Source organism: Columba livia, chromosome 1 (genome assembly GCF_036013475.1).
Source record: "Columba livia isolate bColLiv1 breed racing homer chromosome 1, bColLiv1.pat.W.v2, whole genome shotgun sequence".
Classification (NCBI taxonomy): domain Eukaryota; kingdom Metazoa; phylum Chordata; class Aves; order Columbiformes; family Columbidae; genus Columba; species Columba livia.
In genome coordinates, this window is record NC_088602.1 from 152,180,316 (window position 1) to 152,199,503 (window position 19,188).

The 19,188-nt window shown below is 39.9% G+C and overlaps 1 protein-coding gene across 3 annotated transcripts; it reads right to left on the reverse strand.

The window, feature by feature from the left end:
- Nucleotides 1-1,507: 1,507 nt before the first annotated feature.
- On the reverse strand, nt 1,508-19,116 carry GLT8D2 (glycosyltransferase 8 domain containing 2). Of its 3 annotated transcripts, none has more exons than XM_005508761.3 (10): nt 16,917-19,116; nt 14,866-14,910; nt 13,742-13,837; nt 12,366-12,534; nt 10,721-10,838; nt 8,567-8,651; nt 5,415-5,527; nt 4,525-4,691; nt 2,785-2,897; nt 1,508-1,935 (listed from the first exon to the last, which is right to left on the reverse strand). In XM_005508761.3, the coding sequence occupies exons 2-10, from the start codon at nt 14,882-14,884 to the stop codon at nt 1,763-1,765; spliced, it is 1,053 nt and encodes a 350-aa protein (XP_005508818.1). In that variant the 5' UTR covers nt 14,885-14,910; nt 16,917-19,116; the 3' UTR covers nt 1,508-1,762. The 3 variants fall into 3 exon arrangements, with proteins under 3 accessions (XP_005508818.1, XP_021151916.1, XP_021151917.1); XM_021296241.2 differs by lacking the exon at nt 16,917-19,116 and adding an exon at nt 12,677-12,850; XM_021296242.2 differs by lacking the exons at nt 13,742-13,837; nt 14,866-14,910; nt 16,917-19,116 and adding an exon at nt 12,663-12,850.
- Between the last annotated feature and the right edge of the window lie 72 nt (nt 19,117-19,188).

Consider the following 19,188-nt stretch of genomic DNA (forward strand, 5'->3'; position numbering starts at 1 on the left):
AAATATCTATGTTGTGTGTTTTGGTCTGTAATCATTACTGTGTTTTACAGAATACTCTGCAGACTGTAAATAAAACTACCAGAAAATGATGGTCCTGCTCTGCACTGATGCAGCTTCACCTGAAACACTGTGTGCAGTTCTGGGTGCCACAAGATAAAAAGGAGATAAAGCTGGTGTGAATCTTGGAGTTGTCATATGCAGGGACAGGAGTTAGACTTAATGATCCTTGTGGGTCCCATTCAACTCAGGACAGTCTATGATTCTATAATAAGATGCTTCTGTTTGGACTGGACTTGAAACTTTGCCCTGATTTTCAGGTTAGTGGATTATTAGTGGAGGGACAGAAGCAAACCCTGGAACCATGCATGTCCCTCCTGAACCTCTGGGGAAGGCCCTGCTGGGGTTGGGAAGAGTGTTGGAGACTGTATCAAACCAAAGCAGAGCCCTAAACTCAGCACTTTTAAAACTCTACATACAGTGTTAAAAAGAGAAGGTGCCCAGGTTTTGCTATGCTGAACTTTGTAGTCTCCTGCAAACAGAGGTGAGTACTTGTTTGGATCATACAGCATTGTCTTTACACCCATTTTCCAGTTTTAAGGAAAAAATTATTCTGTGTTTAATTGCTAGAAGCAAACATTGGGGGGAAAGCGTTTCATCAGTGACCACTCAACAAGTGGGTTCCTCAGGAGCTGACCAAAAATCAAAAAAAATTGTCATTTTGAAGTGTTTTTTTCTCTTATTCTGTGCAACAACAACCCATTTCTTGAAAGAAGTGTGACACGTGATGGAAAGTGGATTGTATGTGACAACCAGCAATGACCAGCCCAGTGGCTGGACCAAGAAGAACCTCCAAAGCACTTCCCAAAGGCAAACTTGCACCACAAAAAGTCATGGTCACTGTTTGGTGGTCTGCTGCCGGTCTGACCCACTACAGCTTTCTGAATCCTGGTAAAACCGTGACATCTGAGATGTCAGCTCAGCAAATGGATGAGATGCATCAAAAACTGCAGTGCCTGCAGCCGTCAACAGGAAGGGCCCCATTCTTCTCCACAACATCCGACCACACATTGCACAACCGACATTTCAAAAGCTGAACACACAGGGCTACAAGGTTTTGCCTCATGCGCCACCTTCACCTGAGCTCTCGCCAACCAGCTGCCACTTCTTCAAGCACCTTGACAACTTTTTGCAGGGAAAACACTTCCACAACCAGCAGGATGCAGAAAATGCTTTCCAAGAGTTCATCAAATCCCAAAGACGGGATTTTCATGCTAGAGGAATAAACAAACTTATTTCTCATTAGCAAAACTGTGTTGATTGTAATGGTTCCTATTTTGATTAATAAAGATGCATTTGAGCCTAGTTATAATGATTGAAAATTCATGGTCCAAAACTGCAATTACTTTTGCACCAACCTAATAATACTGCAGGTATTTCCTGTGTGGATTTTTCTGCTACCAGATATGAAAGTCTTATTTATAAGGAACTTGGATTAAAACACACTGTCTGGCACCTCTGTAAATGTTTAATGAAAGTACTTCATTGTCAAGTAAACTTGTTTCCTCAACTTACATCAAAGTTATGTGAACTGTGTAACTGTCGCTCCATCCTCCCTCTCCAGCCATAAGCACACAAAACTTACAGTCATTTACTCATATATTTTAAAAATACTTCGTTTTCTAAGATCAGTTAACTATACAACATGTTGCATCTCAAACTATTGCATACCACAAAACACAGTGTATTCATGCAATTTTCTGTATCAGCTATCAGGACGAGTTAATTTGAACCTCCCTGAAGGGTCAGGAATAAACCAGTTTTCCCAGAGATCAGTGTGAACACTGGGATAGTCCCAAGGCTTGTATCTCCCATTCCAATGAAGTAATTTAGCTTCTTGAAGAAAATGCTCTGAGTAACGGGTATCAGGACTCCAGCCTGTGTGGGTACATTGAAAAAACACAAAAACAAAAACAACAAAAAACCAAAAACAGGCAGTTTTTTACTAACAGAAGGCACTACAGAGTGAGGTAAATTCAGTTATGTTTTTCAAGAGTCTCATTAGTATGGTTTTATCTGTTCATAGACAACTTGTTGTACGATAGACTGGCTTTTTTCAGCTTCATGCCACTCTAATGCAGAATCAGAAAAAAGTCTCAGCAAGTTTCCTCTCTCTTAACACTTTAACATCTTGGCATAGCCAGGCTTGAAAAAACAAAAATCCTTTTACTATTCATTTTACTATACCAGCTAAGCCGTTCTCTTTTTCCCAGGATAATTCACCATTCCCAGGTGAATGGTAACAACATCCTCCAGAATGCTGACTGCACAGACACTGCCAGGCATCCCATCTTCTTCTACTGGGCCTACTAAAAGTGTCTTGATATTTTTCAGCCTCTGTGACTCTGTTCAGATCTTTCATATATTCTTTTCATAGTTTATGACTATAGGTTAGCTGGTCTTCAAACATATAACTTTGTCCTTGGTATTTTTCTTTTCTTTTTTAATCCAATTTAACGACTCTTAGGGTTTGGGTTTTTCTTGTGGGGGTGCAACTATCTTGTTTTCTTAACCTTTAAGATATTTGCATAATGGGGAACCCCCACATTTGCCCTGCCCTGAAGAAAGCAGGACTAATGAGTTTTGGGGAAGCAGGGGTTACATATTATGGGTCTAAGGTATGAAGTTATGTATTGAGATAAAGCAATGCAAGGTCCTGTTTTGGAATCTTAACAAACCTCTCACTTTATTTCATTCCAACTGCAAACAGTATGAAGTTAAACTTACCAAGATGCCTTATGTGCCACATAGGATTAATAGTGGAATACTTTCCATGAAATACAATCAGCATTGGAGAGGTTGCCACACCTCCGCCAAGGGTGCTACTGTAGAGGTTTTCCCTGCAAAAGGAAAACAAACAAACAGAGAAAATGCAGAAAATGTTCAAAACTTCAATCAAAGAGTCTTCAGTACAAAAGTCAGGAGTATTCTTGCAAAATCCAAACTCATTTTGAACAGACCAGCTTCCAGCATACTCCTCCCTAAAGCTGTTAATTGATTGTATTTGCAACTCCAATTCCTGTTGCTACCAAGCAAAGTGGGAGTCAGACCCAACATGAAGCCAAGGCGCTCTACACACGCCTATAGTCTGCAAGGCTGACAAAGTTTACAATAGAAAAAAAGCTGCTAATATAAAGGAATCAAACATATTTCAGCCTGGCTTAAGAAAATTTACATTTCCCTGTGCTTCATTCCCTCTGTACTTCTTCCTCCCTGCCCCCCGCCTCAAGCTTTTAGACCCATAAATTAACTTCAAATCAGATTCGCCAAAGTCTAGTTAGTATAAACTAACATCTAAAGGATATCAGTTTCCTATTATTTTTGTGATAAATCCAAGGCTAGACAAAGCCAAATCACTGTAAGGAGAGACACTAGGATGTAGCAGGCAGATGTCTGGCCACAGTGCTCAAGCCCAGCCAGCCAGTCGGCACGTGGGCAAAGCCACTCCACCAGTGGGACACTGTGCTGCTGTCAACCCAACAAGGAGAAAACCTGGGAAGCACCGAGAGATGCTCAGAGGCTACAGAATAAAACCAAAATCATAACCTCCCCTCAAAATGGAGTTTTAACTGCTAAACAATTTTTTTCACCCTAATTTCAAAACCCAGCTAAAAGGAACATGAATGTGTTACTGAGTTATAAAATCAACTTTATAGATAAAATTTGCAGTAAGATTCATGGAGTTTTTCCAAACTGTTAAAAAGAACAGCAATAGCTTGTCAGGGTATGTTACATAAGCAGAGTAAGAAAAAGCACCATTTGGCTTTTCATTCCTTCACAGGTGTCACTTGTGTCTCTGCTTATTTATGAAACTAACAAGTCATGGACACAGTCCAACAGCACAAGGTCTTCAGTTCCAATTAAGCCTTAACTCAATTGAAATTCAGTCCTCAGCAGAGAAAGAAAGTACATGTCAAGTTTGCAAATACAGGTTAACAGTGAACTAACATCAAAAGAGAAAAGCCATTGTTTCACTGCATCATGACTTATTCATGGTCAATGCCAAAAAGACATCTTTCATGTCAGATTTCGTTCATCTATAGAAGAAGTAGTGGTTTCAATTGGTATTAAAGAAATATGGTGTCCAGTTAAAGTTTGGCTGACATTACAACAAGAGCAACTCCACACAAACAAGGAAACATTCATCCTTCTTTAAGCCAGCCTCAGGAAGGGAAGATCCTAAGTGACCCCAGCTGAGGTTGGTCACCCAAACCAAGAACCACGTGTTCTCAGTGTCCCTCAGGATTAAGTGTGGTTTGTGATCAAACGCAAGACTAAAATTCCAGTGGCCATTTCCTGGGACACAATTGGTCAGATTTAAGCAGATGTAAATTCTGGAACATGAGTTACATTGCTTTATGAGATCTCAAAGAAAGAATGCTTGGAGTTAAAAACTCAAGAGCTTTTAAATGGAAAATTAAACTGTAAACTCAGTATTAAAGTGCAAAGCAAAATTTCTACACATACTCTACATTTCTTTGCATCCACTTTTCCAACTGCTTTGTAATCCGTTGATGTTTCCATTCAGTCATGTTAGCAACAATTACTCCAGGATTAAAGGAGCAGGTGCTGGGGCTGATGCCAAGATCTCTAATTGCTTGCTTTCTGTAGTCCAGGAATCCCATGTACGTGTTCTAAGAAATAAAAGTAATTTTTTAAAAAAAAAAAAAGAAAAAAAAAAAGCATCTTTATCCCCTATGAATCTCTATAAAGATAAGTGTAAATGCATCTCTCGACCACTTACATGGCGACTAGATCAGTGCTCCCAAAGCTGAATTTCTAGATGATGGTTACCTGTTTGGATTTCCATATGACACAAGGCTGAAAGGCAGGATATTTCTGGCCACTAAGTTACTTTTTCCACAGTATTGTTCTATGGGAGTTTGATAAGGCTCTTCCCTCACCACGTGTGTCTTTCTGTAGCTTACTCTAAATGATATAGCATCATGCTTGTACAGCTGTAAAGCTAGAGGGACTAAATTACAATTCTGGGGAACTCAGCTCAGGAATTAGCCTACAAACACTATTTTCCTGAGTTTTGTTCCTATTTTGACTCCTACAAATCATGTATTCTGTCTTTATTAGATGTTCTATTAAGTGCTCATGATCTACTGACAGCAAAATACCAAACACAGTTTAGTAGAATCCAAAGAGCAATGGAGATTTAAATTATTACAGGAAACAACTCTGCATAACACTATATCATTACAGAGTTACTAAAAAAAAATTCTTAATTATCTGTAAAACTATTTTAAAACTATCAAAAAAGCCCCTATATATTTTCCCCAAAGTTAAAAAGTCATCTTACATTTGTGGGTAAACACATTCCTCATTCAAATTCCAAAATGGCATCTTACCTGCATCCCTACACTTCTAACCATTTCATGTGTAGAAGGCAAATCACAATCATCTGAAAAAGCTGCAGCATGTCCAGGAGCTAACTTAGTATCATAGAGTTCCTGGATGTCACCTGGTTACAGAAGGTCAAAAGCATAAGAAGAAACCTACTTTAGTGCTACAGAGTTGAAAGGATAACCTCTATGCTCATACATTAATTATAAACACACCAATTCTAGGGGATAGCCTGGATATTAATGAAGGCTGAATCTTGTAACACGGTACAATTTTCAAATTTGAGTCCTGTACCTGGATGTCTAAGGTCTGTCTTTAGAGATTATCATCAGTATTCAATACATCCATATTCTGTTCTGAATGTCCAAAATCATCTATAGCAGAAGCTGACTACACTTTTCAGAAGCCTGGTTAGAGAGTTCGGCATTCATAGAGCTTGCCTTTGGAGGGAGAGGGCACAGACAATTTTTCTGAGCCTCAAGTCCCACAAAAGTGCCACTTTAATCTCCTGCACAGACCAGGTTTTTCCTGGTGTTACTGTGTTTATTCCTCCTAGTAAGATACCTGGATTCCCAGCACTGGCCAGATGAAATGTGCCTGTCACCCTTGACCATTCCTGCTGGCTTCACAGACCACCCAACTGCTTCCTGGTAGAGGGAAATAACATAATGCATGGTATCTCACTCGTCATCTGACCAGCAGGTACCCAGGATGTGCCAGAACAGCTTCAGGGCAAGTGGAAAACACAGCACGATCACAGTGATTCAGTGTGTCTGCATCGAAAGCCCCCTCCTACAGCCACCAGCTTTGCTGTTGGGCATGGGGGCCAGTCACAAGCTGAATTATCTTGGAAGGCCACATACAGCCCAGTAGCCTGAGGTGAGCTCATTAAAAGACTAGTAAGAGAAAACATTCTCCACAGTGGAACTGCTATTTCAGAAATAAGCAGAGATTGTTTATTTGTCTGAACTCATCAGCTGGTTGGAAAACTTGGGTTAGGACTCATGTCCCACCAAGAAATAGAATTTGAATTAATGGGACACTTAATTGTTGAAGATGGACATGTCTTACTAGGTATTTTCTCCCAATTTGAATAGCTTCTGCTTTTCAAGAGAAAAGGAGACCAAAAAAAAAAAAAAAAAATAGTCAAACTATTCTGGTCTGACACCCAATGTTCAGTATTATTTCATTCTTACTACTTTGCAGAAAACAAGGAACAACAAATAAATGATCCTGAAGTTAAACCCCAAAAACCCCATTCACTCCTTACCCTGCCAGAAGTCTCATCCCCAGTGCAGAGACATCTGACAGAGAGCACAGTCTTACATTAGAACTAAGACACGGGGAGGAGCTGCCAGAACAGGCTCCTGCCCTCCCCCTCGCTCCCACATGTCCATCTTTATTTCCCTCTTGTGGGCCCTATGATTGTGTGACTCAAGGCTGAGCAAGTTAGGCTGGCTGAAGTGAGAGAAAGAAAAGAAACTAAAAACAACAAAAAAGTTTGAGTCTTTTTTTTGTACCACTAGTCTTCTGCCAGGTCAACCAGCTGAATCAGCTTATTCTGCAGCTGCACAACTGTCGATATGACACAAGTAAGAGGAGGTGCCTGGGGACAGGAGAGGCCACTTCCAGCAGCAGCAGCCTGCCATAAGCTGTAATGCGAAACTGCACCATGAGCCTGTGGCTCCAGGAATGCTATCAGCTGACATAAGCTGGCACCCCAAATGCAAGAGAAAGCCCTACCTCCCCTCTTTTCTTAGCCACACCACCTTGCCCCCTACCAGGGAACTAATGAAGGCTGAAAGTAATCCTGTTCCTGGTCAATGCGTGCACAGGCGCAAGGAGGGATGGCAAGGGAAGTGGTGGGCTCAGCTTAAAGTGCTCTTTAAACTGGAATGTAAATTAAGATGTTAAGATTCTTTCAAAGAGCTAAATATTGCTCTTTGTTCAGACAGAACAACAAAACTAAAAAGCAGAGATAACAACTGGAAAAACACATGTTGAAGAACTGTTATATGAAGTCCATTGCAAATTAAAATGAGACAGGCAGAGCAGATTCATCATATTTTAGAAAACAGCTAACAGGGGCCCCTTTAAGTGCAGATGTTCTTCGGAACATCTACTACTAAAGAGACAAAACTATAAAAAGGTGCAGAGAAGTACTGGAGAATAGAAGTATACTATTGTCACATGTAAATTCACTGATCTTAAAGTTCTTACAGCAGAGATTAATTTAGGCCCAAAAAGTTTATTATAATCAGTCCTTTCCAAAGGAAATTTTCATCAGAACATGTTTAATGTTTAACAAGGATAGGTAAAATGGTTTTGTTGTCCCTGTGTACTGGGCCTGGCTAGGATATAGTTAATTTTCTTCATAGCAGCTCGTATGGTGCTAGGCTTTAGATTTTTGACCAAAAAGGTCCTGATAGGACAGTAATGTTCTAGCTTTTGCTGAACAGTGTTTGCACAGCATCAAGGCCTTCTCTGTTTTTCACTCTGCTCAACCCCGCCCAGTGATCAGAATGGGGTGTGCGCAATAGGTTGGCAGGGACACAAACGGGCAGATGACCCATGCTGACCAAAGAGAGATTCCAGACCACACAATGTCATGCTCAGCAACAGAAGGGAAAAGAGGAGATTTTGGGGCATTAGCCAGTTTTCACTTGGGAACTAGCCAGCCAACAGTCTGCCCACCAGAGGTGGTGAGTGATTGATTCTCTAATTAGATTTCTTTGTATGGAATTTTAACCCTCTTATTTGAGTAAATTCCTCTTGCTCTCAAGAAGAGCAATTCTGGATAAGGAACTGGTAATATCTGAGGGAATTCAAATACTAGAAGGAAATGCATGTTACGTACTTAACAATAAATACTGCAGCATCTAAGTGAAATCCCTATCTTTCAACAAATGACCAGATTCAATTAAAGTTAAACCCATATATATAATTTTGATCAAAAGCAACTATTCAAAATATATATGGAGCAAAGTTCTTCTTCAGACTTTCCTTTAAATAAACAGATTATTTGTAGTTTTCCCGAGTGCAACACTCAAGCAGCTGCCTCAATTTCCACTATAACTCATATTTCCAAATGACTGTAAAAGCTGCAACAACTTTGTTTTTAATTCTGCTAGAAACTGCTTTTTGGATGACAGCTTACCTTGAACAATGATATCATCATCCAAGTATATTACTTTCTCATGTTTCTGGATAAGCAAAGGAAGATAAAATCGAACAAAGTTCAGCTATAAAACAGAAAAAAAATGTAAAGACTAAATGGTAAAGTTGTTTAATGCAGTAGTCTCACGTCTCTGTCTCTATTAACAATCAGTTTTAATGTCTCACTTCATTGAGCACTAGCCAGCAATCATTTGCTTCCTCCCAGCTTTACCAGTATCTTTACTGGTATCTTGAACCCATTATTATTATTAATCCCTATTTTATTTGCTATGGCCATAACCAAGCAGTCCAAAACAGCTGCCTCTTCACAGAATTGTTCAGGTTGGAAGCGGCCTTTTGAGATCATCTTGTACCAACCTCTCTTCTCAAGCAGTGTACAGCCAAGCAGGCTGCCAGGGACCATGGCCAGATGGGTTTTGAGTATGTCCAGAGATGGAGACTCAACAGCTTCTCTGGGCAACCTGCTCCGGTGTTGGACCACCCTCACCATATAAAAAAAAAAATATATTTTCTTGTGTCCAGAGATAATTTTATGTATTTTATTTTGTACCCGTTGCCTTTTGTCCATCCAGTCCAGTATTTAAAAACATTGCTAAGATCCTCCTAAGCCTTTTCTTCTCCAGGCTGAACAACCTCAATTCTCTCAACTTCTCCTTGTATACAAGATACTCCAGTCCCTTAATCACCTTTGCAGCCCTGTCTTGACTCGCCCCAGTAAGCCCATATCTTTCTTGTACTGGGGAGTTTAGAACTGGACACAGCACTCCAGATGGAGCCTCACCAGTGGTGGGTAAACAGGAAGGATCACCTTCCTGAACCTGCTGGTAATGCCCTTCCTAATGCATTTTCACAACATACATCATAAAAAACACTTTAATAGTGTCTACTCTAAAGGAATGATTTGACTGGTGCTACAGATGTGGGATAACAACACCTACAGTAGCAACAAAGAACACAGCAGAGGGAAAGGGGACTGAGAACATAAAACCAAACATACTGATTCAGACGTTTTTGCCCAACACCTGCTTTCAGCGTGGTCCTAAGCAGATGCTCAGTGAAAAATAAGAACAGAGCAAGCATCCAGAAAAGTTGCTCCAAGTATTCTCCTAGCTTTCAGCTGTTTTCAGCTCAAGCGATTTCCTGAACCGGCTGTGATCTGCCTAAATATAAACTTCAGTCCTCACTGAATCCCTGTCAATTTTTATTTTCACAAGCACTTACAGCAAGGAATTCTAGAAGTTTAGTCCTCATTGCATGCAAAACATGCAGCATTTCCTGTTTGCTCTGTGACTCCTACTAATTTAATCTAATGGCCATTAGTTCTTGCATTGCCAGAGACAGTGAGCAACCATCACCTGTACAGTCCTCCATGCCACTCAGTTCTGGAGACCTCTACTATTTTCAGGATAGAGGTAACATCTCCAGGCTGAACAGTTTCAACCCACTGATTCCTTTCATGAAATCTTTTCCATGTATTAGAAATGTCAAAGGCTCAGAGAAGGGCAGCAAGAACAAACATTCTGAACAGACCTGAACATTTTCCGGTGGCGCTATATCTCTTTCAGATAAGGGGATGAAGATTGCACGTAGTATTCTGGATTTCGGAAAACCACGGATTTGTATGGTGGTGTAATTATGTTCTCTATTTTGATCCATAGTCCTTTCCTAATAATTTCTAACACCTGAGTTGCCTTTACTGACAGCCAGTAATATTTTAGTCATTAGTCTCTGAATTCACTCTGGACATGAAGAGAATGCAGCCAACTCAGCATCATGAAGGCACAAAAAACACTACTAGATCATCTCTCTAATAATCTGTTAATATATTCTTAAAGATATGACACATTCAAATTACCAAGTTTATGCCACCAAATAACAAGGTCCCAGCAAGACACACGAGTTGCAAAGAGCTTGTTATAGTGCACTTTTCCTTCTTGAGTGAGGACTGACCATTTGAACCCAGTGTGGCTTCTCTGGCTTATACCTCCCTGTATAATGGCTTAGCATTTGAATCCGATGTGGCTTCTCTGGCTTATACCTCCCTGTATAATGTCACAGAGGTCTAGGACATTTAAAAGCCGGTAACAAGCATTAAAAACCCTGAAATTTTGTTATGCGGTGTTCATTTACTCACAGGCTGCAGTAGCTCAGGACGTGATGCATCTTGTCTGATTTTTCCTTTTAGTACCATAGGGTTGAATTCTACAACCTTAAATTTTATTTCTTTCAGTTTAGAATTTTCAATCCATTTTCTGTGATAAAAAGGAAGCAATAAAAGAAATATTGAGTGTGTGGCAAGTACTTCCAGTGTTAAAGTTCACAGACTCATAGGAGAAAAGAAACCTTGGAAGCTCACTTAATCTATTCTCTCCCAAGACAGAATCACTTATGTCAACAGCTATTGTACACAGACATTTGTTTAACTTGTTCTTCAAAAAATAAACAAACAAAAAACCCAACCAATCAAGAAAACAAAAAACAACATCCAAAAAACTCAAAGCAAACCCCCCACACCAATGCCAAAACCAGACTCCACATGTTGCCCGAACAGCCCATGTTTCACCATTGCTAGTACTAAATGCTATTTTTCTAGGCTTTCTTGTTATAGTTAAAGACCATTTTTTCTCATCCTATCTATTGTGCTTTACAAGCAGAGGTTAGTTTTCTCCCTTTTACAGTCTTGCATCCTTCAAGATGACTGCCACATCACACTTTCTTTGAACTAATTTTTTTTCATTATTTTGTCAGATTTCTTGACACCATTGCTTATTGTTCTTCACTGACGCCTCTTCTAAGTCCTTCTTGAAGGCACCTAAAACTAAACGCACTTTTTCTGATGCATTAGTAATGTCAGGAAGATCAGAAAAGGTTTCCTCATATCTCCTGTACTCATATATGTCAACATGTGTAGCCACCATGACACATGCTTGCTCTTTTTTTTTTTCAGTTGGTGTGGTCAGTGATCAGTCATAATTCTGCAATTTTCCCAACAACTGTTATCAATCTCCTGCTTTATCCTGAGCCAGTACAATCAGCTATTCCCATCTGCATTACCTTGTCATTACTTCTACTGAATTTCATCACATTTTACAGTTCTTTTTTCCAGTTCATCATGACCAGTTTGTCTTGTACTGTTCCTCAATATATCTGGTGTCTTTTTCAGCATCATGCCAATTGCAGACACATAAAGAACATTCTCCATTCTATTATCTAGGTTACTCATAAACTGGATTGGAAAAACTCCCTGTGGAACCCCACTCATTACATCTTTTTCACTTTGACACAAATTGTGGGAACACAAGCTACAAAAGTGCAGTAGCCAGAGGTGAGAGCTTCTAAGAAATCTGCTTTAATTTTGGTTCACACCTTCACCCTCTTTTAGACAACATTTGGGCTCTTATTTATAACCTTTAATACACCCCCTTACTTGAAATTAAACAGCAAGCTTTTCTAAGTGCAGAGCCACAAAGTGGGACTGTGCCAAGTAAGCATGTATATACTTACCTTACCAGAGACCCTTCTGCAGCCAATCTAGATAGGCACAGGTATGGGCATGGCCTAGCTATTTCACACCCCTTTACATGAGTCAGTGCCTTGTGTAGGGCAAAACAGTCCTTTTTGCTACACGTAGAGAATCCTGGGGACTGCTACTGATAGCACTACCTCAATAAAAGGGAGAAACGTTTCCCTGAAAAGTCTTCCAGAGTCTATGGCCAAGCTAAGGAGCACAACAACCTGGTCCTAAATCCGGCATGAAACAATATGAGGCTGGTATATACCGAATATGCGGGATAGTAGTCTTCAGCCCAACTATGTAAAACAAAACATCAGCCTCTGTGTTGCTGTAGATGCTACTGATTGCCGCTACAGTTGCACCCATTCTGCCCGCAGCAGCGCAGATTACAACTGGGATTTCTTCTTCTATTTCCTCAGGACTCTCCAAATCAACTACAAGAAAGAAAACTATGCATTATAACAGAAAATTAAGAATCTTTTTATATCAGATCTGGGTCATAGGAATGAGTATGTAGTTCCATAAGCAGTGGAATCATACCATAATCACCCCATTTCCTTACCACATCCTACATACATCCATATCTGGCAAGGAACACAGCACGAGCTGTCGCTAATCCAGAACTACATGCAGGTTGACTGGACTGTTGGATGCCTCCAAACAGAATATATAACAGAGTTCTCGGCATCTTCTACTCAGCAGGGGCACAATTCAGCCTGTCCTCCTTGTAGCTGCTTATTCACATGAAACCTGGAGAAGTTTGAATACCTTTGAGACTTCTACTTCTCAGTTATATTTAGTACAAATTGAACAATAGGTTCCAAAAGTATCAGAGGAAGGAGGTAAGGGGAAGAGATGGTGCAATTCCATGAGCTTCACTTCTTTGGGAAGCAGGCTAGAAAGGAAGAGTGCAAAATTTTGTACTAGCAGAAAGTTGCTAATGTCAAAACGAAAAGTCTAAACAACACTGAATCAGTTCATATTACTGCTAAGGAAGATTTTTACTCCTAGCACTGATTAACTTACAGAACTTATAGGGATATATTTAGACTGGTTAACACACAACCATTAAACTTATTACAGCCCAAACAAAAATAAACTGAAAAAAAATGTTTATACCAAGACAGAGTTTGTTTATCTCAGGAACAGCGAATAAGCTACTAGTACAAACATTTAATGCCAGTCCAACTGTATCAACCCTAGCAGCTTTCTGTCACTATAGACATTTCAGCAAAAACTTACGCTGTACAGCAGGTCAAGATTTGATGATCTATCTGAAATGAAAAGGTAGGCCAAGTGCATTCCCAAAGGGGCAAATTCTGGTCAAAGTTTATTGTCACTTGACAACTCCATCACTGTTCAGCACAAATAAAGATGTGCTCCAGCTCCCATCTATATTAGTGACATCTGGATAACAATTTGAATCAGAATGACAATTCTGAGTCATCACTATCAATCTCCTACTATTTTATTCAAATAATTCAGAAGTTAAATTTCCACATCTCAGACCATATGCAACAGCGCGAGTAGCTCATCTACTGCAGGACAATCAGGATTCAGTAAGACCAAAAGCACTGTTCAAACAAAGAGATAGGAATATAAAACAAGAATATAAATGAAACAGAACTGCAAGTCATTTACCTGTTTCATTCTTTAATGCAGATGGCACTTGGTGAACTTTGTTATATAGAATGGCACAAACAGTTAAGACAAGAAGAAACAGTAAGATCTGGTTAACTGAAACAAAACGGAGAATTTGTTAACAATCAGTATAATAGCTAATTGTCCCAGTACCTTTAAAAAAAAAAAAATCCAATTTGCAACCATTACATATCATTACCTATGTTTTCTGTGTTTATCAAATTCTCCTTTCTATTGCTATTTCATCAATCTAAAAATATTATGTTAAAAACATAATATTAAAAATCAGTAATATCTAAACAAAGCACGCAACAGCGAACACCTTACTGTATATTCTGGTTTGTAGCTCCTAATACACTGTCTTGTACAAGTTTAAGTTATTCAACATAAACCAACCATGAGCAGGTGCCAGGACAGTTCAGAGTACAGCAGGGAAGAAATACATTACCATCATCAATAGCTACTTTGATGATGGGAGTTGTTTTTATCAGACTACTTCATTGCTTTTGCACCACCATAAAGGGTATTTAAGGTGTACAAAAGAGCAAAGAGAACAAAGTTTTGAACTATTTTAATCAAAAGGGACAACTGGCCAGAACTGGGCATGAGAATAAACTGAAGCCGGTAATATACATCACCAAACCTGCACTCATTTAAACCAGATGAGGAGGCAGCCCATTGACTTCAGAGAAATTTTGGTTGCATAACTGAAGGCACACACTGCTCCGTTTTTAGTTACTGACCCTTAAAACTGATGAGAACCCCTCAACTGCAAGTGTGAACAGTATTAATGTGCAAAGTTCTGTAAAAAAGACAGGTTCAGTGCTCTAGACAAAACCCACATGAAAACAGAAGCTACCATTACTCAGTGGGAAATTCCAGACCCTTCAGTCTCATGCAGTAAAGCAGTGAGTAATTTTAAATTAATGGGATTTGCGGCAGTACTTATCTGACTTACTTAACAGCAAAAGGCTTATTTGTATACTTAAAATTAAGCATAGTTTAGCAAAACTCCAACTATAAATTTGCATGCAACTGTGGCAACTGTTGTATGAGAAATTGCATTTAACATTTCTGTCCTCTTTTAAAAAACATATATTTTTAATGTTTTTAATCTCCCTTACTTTTCTTTAAAAGAGCCATGTGTCCTGATGGATGAGAACTGTCACCTGTGGTAAAATAAAAATTTAAAAATATTTTTTTTAAAAGAGAGAGAGAAATCATTAATATCAGCAGTGACTACCTGTTAGTTATTTTGGGAACAAGGTTTTACATCAGTTTTACCAAGTTAACAGGAAAATTTGATGAACTCTACCTTTGTAAATAACTTTTTTGGAACAAATAACTAATATCCTGGGATAAAACTATTACATATTCTAATTTAAGCTACTAATACATTGAAAAGACCAGCATTTTAATAAATTCCATCCAATCACCTACATCAGTAATGACTAAGGTTTTTAACACATGTAACATATTTTAAAGAAGTATTAAAACGCTCACTGACACAATTTGTAAATACATTTACATTTATCACTGTTTCAACATAAAACATATTAACAATCACAAATGCTAATCTCTTGCTGGACTATGTTCCCAAACATATAGAAATCTTAAACAGAAGCACTGTCTTCAGATTCAGAAAATCTCAGAGCAATAGTGAAAATATCTTTTAACAGCAGTATCCTTCCATTAACAGTGAGGGGGGATTTTGTGTAATGTGGCTTTTATTTAAGCACATTATTTGTGATGCTGAAGAAAATGAAGTAGCTTTCCCTAAAATTGTACTTCTAAACCAGACCCAAGAGTGGCCACAATCTTATGCCTGAGGATGAAACATAATCCTTAAACCACAGGATTATGATAAAAAGAAAATTCACTTGAATTCTGGACTCAAAAACACTGTTTGTGAAGGAAAACCAAACAAACCAACAACAACAAACACAAAACAACATAAACAATGACAAAAAAGGCAAAACAATTCCCACAAACAAAACACAAACAATTAAACAAAACAGTAAAAACAGTTCTAGAAGTTGGGGCAGAGCAGGAGAAGGGAAAATACAATTACATGATCTAGCCTTTATGCCGTGGTAGCCATATATAGAACAGAAACTCATTTTTCCTGTTTCCATACATAGAGATATGGACACATTACAGCATTGGTAAGGAAACATGACAGTTTATATGCCTACATAAAAATGAAATGTATTCCAGCTCCTTGAGAAGACAGATGGAACAGCAAGAATTCTTGAAACCTGAGTCACAAAACTGAACACCTCTCATTGGTTAACGCTCAAATTCAGGCAGCATCCTGAATTAGTCTCTATTTTGACTAACAAATTAAATGATAATAAAATATAAATAAAACTAAGATGTGGCTTTGTTTAAAAACCACTTATATTCACATGTATTTGGGTCCCAACAGATAACTACATCGTAGTAAGAGTATTTCTAAGAGAAAGTCCTTTCGCATCTGCAGTACTTATGTACATTCCAGCAGCCCATTCTCTTCATGTGGCATTAATTTACACAGAGAGGAAATCAAGCTTATCAGTCAGAAAAAAACACACTGCTGAGAAAGTCCTTCTCTCATGCATTATGCACACACATTGTCTTCTTAGCCATTTTTAAAAAGTCTACTTGTTTAGGTAAGCAGAGAGACAACAGAACCCCTTCTTGGAGTAACTTTCTAACATCGCTTTAGGGAATCGCAATCTTCCACTGATTTCCATAGAGCTGACTACTATTTTTAATTAACATTTGTAATAATGGTGACAAACAATACTAATAATCCCTGCAAGATGAAAGCTGGATAGGGACAGCTTCATGGTATCTTCAGAAATTATTAAATCAACATAAACTGAACCACATTTTAAACTTTAAAATACAAACTTCAACAGACTCTCGTGCAAGTTTGAGTTCTAAAACTACACCATTTCTAAGCCTCAGCAAATCAAATTGACTACCCACTGATTTTTAAGCAAAGAGAGGAATATATGTTCCCCTGCAAATATTTGCTCAGTCTTTTCTGACTGTAGACATTAGTTCCTGGAACCTGGCAGTCCCTAACTCAGTTGCCAAATCTGGTAACAAAATGAGGGGCTGCAAAAGGGAAAGCTCAGAAACAGTGACATTACTACTCAGACATTTCCTGCTTAATTAGTCTTTTTACCTTCTCAAAGCAGCACAGTATTCGGGACTCCTCTCTCCTGAAGAGCTGCAGAGCTACTCACTTGGATCCTAGATAACCCACAGCTGTAAGCACTCTTGCCAAAGCTTCATTGACCATCATCCTCCTTTGAAGTCCCCCACGCAAGGGCCTTAGAGGGCACAATAATGGTTTCAAGACTCGATTCCTTTTCCAAAGTCTTCAGAGTTTACTTTGGAGTTGTGCTGGTTTCCTTTTCTTTTTCTGCTGCTGAGGAATAGCACAGAGTCCAGACGCTGCACTGGAGGAATGAGAGCCCATAAACCACTTCCAGATGTGCAGAACGACGATGCAGTCCCAGATCTGGCAAACTTGCCTCAGAGCTTCAGCTAGCAGATTGCAAACAAATCCCATAAGACAAAAAGTCTTAAGGGGGTGGGGGAAAGAGAAGGAAACAAACCTTTCCAGAAGTTACTTCAACAGTCTGCTTGCAGGATAGGTTTCTAGTCATTATTTACAGTAAATGTGAACAGATAAGTAGTCTGCAAAAGCCAAATGACATGCCAAACCCAAACTGAAAGTTGAAGTTTTTCCAGTGTCTGTTTGCAGAGCTCTTGCTAGTCAAACGCTAAGGGAAACTTGCAAAATCCAGCTCTGAACATACATTTTGACTCAAATAATCTAATTGCAGAATCTTTCAGCAGTTTTGGTTTAGATTCAAAGGGACCTGAAATCTAAGTAACCAGCACACGCTGATACTCTGTCTTCTAAGCGATCCTGGAATACTTTTACAGTTTTATTTCTACATCACTTCTTTTATTGAAATTCTCTCCCTCCCTTTTAGCAGCCTCCCTTCTATACGATAAAACACTGTTTTGTCACAAGACTCTCTTGAGTACTGAGAGAAGAATAATAATATTCAATTCTAAACTATTTTACATATTTTTAGCATGAGGCAGTGCAAAACTTAGGAGGAGGAGTATTCAGGTTTTAAAAATCTTAAGTATTTTAAATGAAGATAATAGTTCCATTTGCAGGAACTGAAAACGTGAGTTTTCAACGGTACATCTTAAACATGCCGAAACTGTACTATCTGTGTTTGATTTTGTACAGGAATCCATCTTTTGCAGAACCCCTTGAAGGAAAAATAGATGAACATCTACACATACAGTTCTGTGTTTCATTCAGATGGCCACAACTATTGCTACTTTTTCTGTACTTTTTTTTAAAGCTGTATTTAGCCTGTGTTCATCAAAACCCAGCCACATTTTGTTCCTCTCCCTTTCATTTCTATACGCAACCTGAACAGAACTAAGATGCACACACCTGTATGACCCTGGGGCATTGTAGGAGAGATGGGGACAAACTTTTTGGCTGAGCCTGTCGCGATAGGATAAGGGCTAATGGTTTTAAACTGGGGTAGGGGATATTCAGGCTGGATGTGAGGGGTAAGTTTTTGCAGTAGGGGTGAGGGAGTGCTGGCCCAGGTTGCCCAGAGAGGTGGTAGATGCCCCATCCCTGGGGACATTCCAGGCCAGGCTGGATGGGGCCCTGAGCAACCTGATCTAGTTGAAGATGTCCCTGCTCTTGGCAGGGGAGTTGGACTAGATGACCTTTGAAGGTCCCTTCCAACCCAAACTATTCTATGATTCTGTTGGGCCCACCTGCTTCACCTCACAGCAACCCTTGGACTACCAGCAACACCTTCTCAGGATTTCCCTCAGGCTCGTATGTTTGTATTCTCACTTAACACCCCCTAACACGGGAAAGATTGCAGCTTGTCATAAAGAACAAAATCTTCGGGTTTACTCAGATCATCCGCCAACTGTAGAACTGAAACCGCGTTCCTAACCTCAACCTTCAAACAGCCACTCATTTCTTTCTCAGATGCGTCCCTTGCAGGCAGCATACCTCGCCTACCACTTGCAAGCTAATAACCCGCTACACGTTTCTGAAGGTTTGAAGTAAGACCTGGGTGCCCTAGGCTGAACACCACACACACCACAGCGGTGGTGACTCCACAGCCGGGGTACCATTCGGACAAGCCTGCCCCTGCCAGGCCGACACCAGGGCCTCCCGACGGGCCAAGCTGTGCCTGTGGCAGAAGCTGCCGCGGCGCTGCCCAAGGGGTGCGCTTGGGGCCGCGGAGACAGCGGCCTCCGAGTCCCCGCCCTGGCCGGGAACAAGCGGCTCTGCTCCCTGACCGCGGCTCTGGGCCGCGCCCTTCCACCGAGGGGGAGCCGCCCAGCAGCCCACAGACAACCGGCGACCGCGGCAACGGACGCCCTCCCCGCCA

Coding starts and splice junctions, on each gene's coding strand:
- GLT8D2 (XM_005508761.3), bottom strand. Junction 8,652..10,720: donor GTCCTGAGCTACTGCAGCCT/GTGAGTAAATGA, acceptor TCTGTTTTATAG/CTGAACTTTGTTCGATTTTA. Junction 2,898..4,524: donor TGGATGCAAAGAAATGTAGA/GTATGTGTAGAA, acceptor TTCCTTTTGCAG/GGAAAACCTCTACAGTAGCA.